Below are 5419 nucleotides of genomic sequence, written 5' to 3' on the forward strand. Positions count from 1 at the left end.
AGGAGCCAACCATTGTCATCTTGTGGTGTGGACTCCTCTTGACCTTGTTATCCTGCTTATCCCTAAAGACCCAGCCTGGGCTAGCAACATTAACATTCTGGAAACATTTTATAAGGATTGTTTCCTTCCTCGCATACTTCTGCATTCATGACCTGTTTTAGTGCAGGATTTCATTCTTCTGCCGCTTGCCGGGCCACCAAGGTATTTATCCTTTTGTTTTGTTGTACATTCTCATCACACAGTACATAACACACTACACATAGTCAGATGCCATTTACACTGATACCCCTAGTCTCTTTAAAAGGTCCCATGACATGCCATCAGGTGTGGTGTGATTAGCCGTTACAAGCCGTTTTGGAAATCTGCCCCTTATGACATCACAGGTGGGCGTGTCCAACTAGATGTATGACGTCTAGGTGGACACGCCCACTTGTGATGTCATAAGGTGCAGATTTCCAAAACGGCTTGTAAGCTAATCACACCACACCTGGTGGCGTGTCATGGGACCTTTTAAGGGTAAGGCCTCATTCATGTTCACTATTCATTCACTATATTATTATTTTGTTACATTGTTTGTGTTAACAATAAACTGACTGGGAGTGGGAGCAACTGTGTGAAGACTCAAATTTGTCTGCTAGTTCAGCTTGTTTCGCACCTAGCCTGTCAAAGTGTATGTCCAAGTAGTTCCCAACTGATGGTGGCTTAAACTGAAGCCACCATCTGATTTTGATGTGACAGACATGAGATAGACACGAGTAAAACAATGACATTTATTCATGCAATTTCGTGAAGAATGGGCTTCTGTAAATTCACAAGACAAACACATACTTTTAGGATCTTGTTGGCATGCTTCTTATGCTGGTACGGGATGTAGGTCAAAATGCCAAATGTTTTCAGACGTTGTATGGAACGCTCTACATGAATCCTTGCACAGGCAACGAGTCTGTTGTGGTTTACTTCCTCCACTGTGAACTGTCCATTGACAAGGAACGTTGGGATGTTCAGTGAAACTCCCTCAGGCAAAATGTCACGAATAGTGAGTCCCTTATCTGCCATCACCATGTCACCTGGTTCTAGCTGTTGGAGTACTCCGCAGTCAGCTGTTATCGCCTTGTCCGAGGTACTTCCACCGTATAGGTCACTGGCGAAGGTTATAACTCCATTGGGAGCCACACCGATCAGAGCTTTAAGTGTGGTGCATCCTTTGTAATGACTGTACAGATGACTCTGGGTGTCCAGTCTTTCTGTATTGGAGACGGCCACTTCAGTGCAGTCAAGCACAATCCGACAGTCTGGAAATGGCTGGAAGCAATCTGGCAGGGATGTTTGGTTCTTGAATCTCGAGGGGATGTTGTTTTCCATCATGCCAACATACAAAATGTCATACAGTGCACTGCTGATTGTGGTGAAAATGTTGGTGACTGTGGCACGGCAGCAATTAAATCTTGTTGATAGGTCTAGGATGCCGCAATTCAGTCGGAGCTTCATCAAAGTCAGGAGTAGCTGATCGATAAGGGGCATAATTTGGACATTCCAATTAAAGTGGTACTGGAGATAAAATTTGGAGAGAAGGGCTTCCAAAAAGAAGACAGTGGCAGCATCTGTCAAGCCAGTGTAGTAATTAACTTTGTCAGGGTGTGAGGATATTTGACTGAATGAAAATGTTTGTTTTTGTTTCTCCAATTCTCGTTTCAGTTGGTCATTTTCTTTTCTGAGCATATCATTCTCAATTTCAAGCACAACACTTGAAGTACCAGGGGTCTGAGGAGCAATGTCAAGGTGGTTTGGGCCTGGTCCAGCTGTTCCTTCATCCTCCACGCTCACAGGGACCATTCTTTTTTTACGTTTGGTGGGGATGTGGTCGGGGAAAGCCTTTCCGTCATTCCATGCAAACCGTGTTGGCCCAGCTGCTTTGCCATCAGGAAAATGCCACCCACAGACCCTGGAGTTGCAGTTCGGGGTGAACTTGTCACGCCTGCAAAAAAAAAGAAAATAAACTAACTAAGTGACAAGTAACATATTACGGTGACACTTTATAATAAGGTTCCATAATAAATAGCAAACTAGTCATTACCTAACTCTTTGTTAATATCTGTTAATTGTTACTAAAATATATATTTTGCACAAGTAAATAGTTTTTTCATCATTAATTAAATATAAGTTGTTTGCATAACCCTAACCCTAACACGAGGCCCTAAACATAACACACTGCCCTAACCAGCGACAATCTTTGGTGAGTGAAAAAAAACGATTAACTTGTGCCAAATAGATATTTTAGTAACAATTAACAAATATTAACAAATGTTAGGTAATGACTAGTTTGCTGTTTATTATGGCATCTTATTATAAAGTGTGTTACCCACATTACATCTCAGGCTCCCTCCAACTTGCAGAACCAACTTCTATTATCAAATGTGTTGTTTAGCTAGGTCTACTAGAGTCAAAGTCAGTCTCACTTCAAAGTCTAATGATTTCCTATGCAGCACAGACACTGGCTGTCTTCCTTAGCATATGCAACATTACTGGTAGCAGTTCAAGAACGATAACAATAACCTTGAAAGCATTTTGAAGTGCTGACAAAACAAACAAAGCTAGCACTCGCTAGTAGTACCGAGCTCATAACGTTAGTAACCACGAGCACTAGCCTGTTATTATTGTTCATAATTTGAGATCCAAATTACCGTATCAACTTCAGCCATCTCTTCTTCTCATTTTCATCGAGGGGAAATCGGTAAAAAGAGATCGTTTTGTTGACGTCGTTGCGGTTATTGCAACACGGGACACAGCACTGCACCATTTTACTTAGAGAATGTTGCGAGTGGACACGGAAGTGACGTTTTCGGATATGATGACGTAGTGACTAGCCATCCCATTTCTTTTTGAACAACACATCCGATCAGTGACCTCTGTAATTTTTGTACATTTAAATGTATGCCCATCACTAACTGAGTTTAGCTTTATCTATTATTACTTTTATTTTCAATAACCATATATATAATAATAATATCTATTCTATTATCCAATTTGTCGTTTTTTATTGGTCGTCATGAAAAAAACCACAAGGGGTAACACTGTCGTTTTTTATTGGTCGTCATGAAAAAAAAAATAAGGGAAATATTAGAAATATACACATACATTTTAATGTCATGTATATCCTCTGTATTGATGATTGTTTATTTTGTATTGTCATCGCCTCAGTGGTGCAGTGGAGTGTACTCTGCCTAACCCACTGGAGACCGGGGTTCAAGTCCGGTTGTAGTCATCTGTTGGGAGACTCTTATTTCTATTTCATGCTAATTATAAAGTCAAGTACAACCATTGTGTTGACTTTATTCGGTGTCTTGATGGTGCATTGATATGTTCGGGGGTTAACACTCTAAACAGCTCAGGTTTGGATCCCCGCAAAAATGTCGAACGGGTTACTACTGTCGTTTTTTATCGGCCGTCATGAATTAACATAAGGGGTAACACTGTCGATATTTATCAAATAAAACATAAGGGGAAAGACTGTCGTTTTTAATTGGTCGTCATGAAAAAAAACATAAGGGAAATAATAGAAATACACACATACATTTTAATGTCATGTATATCCTCTTTCTTTATGATTGTTTATTGTGTATTGTCATCACCTCAGTGGTGCAGTGGAGTGCACTCTGGCTAAACTACTGGAGACCGGGGTTCAAGTCCGGTTGATGTCATCTGTTGGAAGACTCTTATCTCTATTTCATGCGAATTATAAAGTCAAGTACAACCATTGTGTTGACTTTATTTGGTGTCTTGATGGTGCATTGATAAGTTCGGTGGTTAACACTCTAAACAGCTCAGGTTCGGATCCCCGCAAAAATGTCTACCGGGTTAACGCTGTCGTTTTTTATGGGTCGTCATGAAAAAAAACATAAGGGGTAACACTGTCGTTTTTTATTGGTCGTCATGAAAAAAACATAAGGGGTAACACTCGTTTTTTATCGGCCGTCATGAAATAAACGTAAGGGGTAACACTGTCGATATTTATCACTGTTGTTTTTCTTTGGTCGCCATGAAAAAGACCACAAGGGGTAACACTGTCGTTTTTTATTCGTCGTCATGAAAAAAACATAAGGGGTAACACTGTCGTTTTATATCGGCCGTCATGAAATAAACGTAAGGGGTAACACTGTCGTTTTTTATGGGTCGTCATGAAAAAAAACATAAGGGGTAACACTGTCGTTTTTTATTGGTCGTCATGAAAAAAAACATAAGGGGTAACACTGTCGTATTTTATTGGTCGTCATGAAAAAAACATAAGGGGTAACACTGTCGTTTTTTATTGGTCGTCATGAAAAAAAACACAAGGGGTAATACTGTCGTTTTTTATTGGTCGTCAAAAAAAAACAACATAAGGGGTGACACTGTCGATATTTATCACTGTTGTTTTTCTTTGGTCGTCATGAAAAAAAACACAAGGGGTAACACTGTCGTTTTTTATTGGTCGTCATGAAAAAAACATAAGTGGTAACACTGTCGTTTTTTATTGGTCGTCATGCAAAAAAAACATAAGGGGTAACACTGTTGTTTTTTATTGGTCGTCATGCAAAAAAACATAAGGGGTAACACTGTCGTTTTTTATTGGTCGTCATGAAAAAAAAACGTAAGGGGTAACACTGTCGTTTTTTATCGGCCGTCATGAAAAAAAACATAAGGGGCAACTGTTGTTTTTTATTGGTCGTCATGAAAAAAACATAAGGGGTAACACTGTCGATATTTATCACTGTTGTTTTTCTTTGGTCGTCATGAAAAAAACCACAAGGGGTAACACTGTCGTTTTTTTATTGGTCGTCATGAAAAAAACATAAGGGGTAACACTGTTGTTTTTTATTGGTTGTCATGCAAAAAAACATAAGGGGTAACACTGTCAATTTCTTTTGGTCGTCATGAAAAAAAACGTCATGTATATCGTCTTTATTGATGATTGATTAGATTGTTTGGTCATCGCCTCAGTGGTGCAGTGGAGTGCACTCTGCCTAACCCACTGGAGACCGGGGGTCAAGTCCGGTTGATGTCATCTGTTGGTAGACTCTTATCTCTATTTAATGCGAATTATAAAGTCAAATACAACCATTGTGTTGACTTTATTCTGTGTCTTGATGGTGTATTGATAAGTTCGGAGGTTAACACTCTAAGCAGCTCAGGTTCGGGTCCCTGCAAAAACTTCGACCGGGTTACCACTGTGGTTTTTTATTGGTCAACATGGAAAAAACAAGAGGGGTAACTGTCGTTTTTTATCGGCCGTCATGAAATAAACATAAGGGGTAACACGGTCGATATTTATCAAATAAAACATAAGGGGTAACACTGTCGATATTTATTGGTCGTCATGAAAAAAACATAAGGGGTAACACTGTCGTTTTTTTTTGGTCGTCATGAAAAAAAACATAAGGGG

At 39.6% G+C, this 5419-nt stretch overlaps 1 protein-coding gene across 1 annotated transcript; it reads right to left on the minus strand.

Moving 5' to 3' along the window:
- Nucleotides 1-756: 756 nt before the first annotated feature.
- LOC115552818 (uncharacterized) lies at nt 757-2837 on the minus strand. The gene is made up of 2 exons (XM_030369159.1): nt 2682-2837; nt 757-1975 (listed from the first exon to the last, which is right to left on the minus strand). The coding sequence occupies exons 1-2, from the start codon at nt 2795-2797 to the stop codon at nt 775-777; spliced, it is 1317 nt and encodes a 438-aa protein (XP_030225019.1). The 5' UTR covers nt 2798-2837; the 3' UTR covers nt 757-774.
- Nucleotides 2838-5419: the final 2582 nt, after the last annotated feature.

The sequence above is a fragment of the Gadus morhua genome, chromosome 10 (genome assembly GCF_902167405.1).
Source record: "Gadus morhua chromosome 10, gadMor3.0, whole genome shotgun sequence".
Classification (NCBI taxonomy): domain Eukaryota; kingdom Metazoa; phylum Chordata; class Actinopteri; order Gadiformes; family Gadidae; genus Gadus; species Gadus morhua.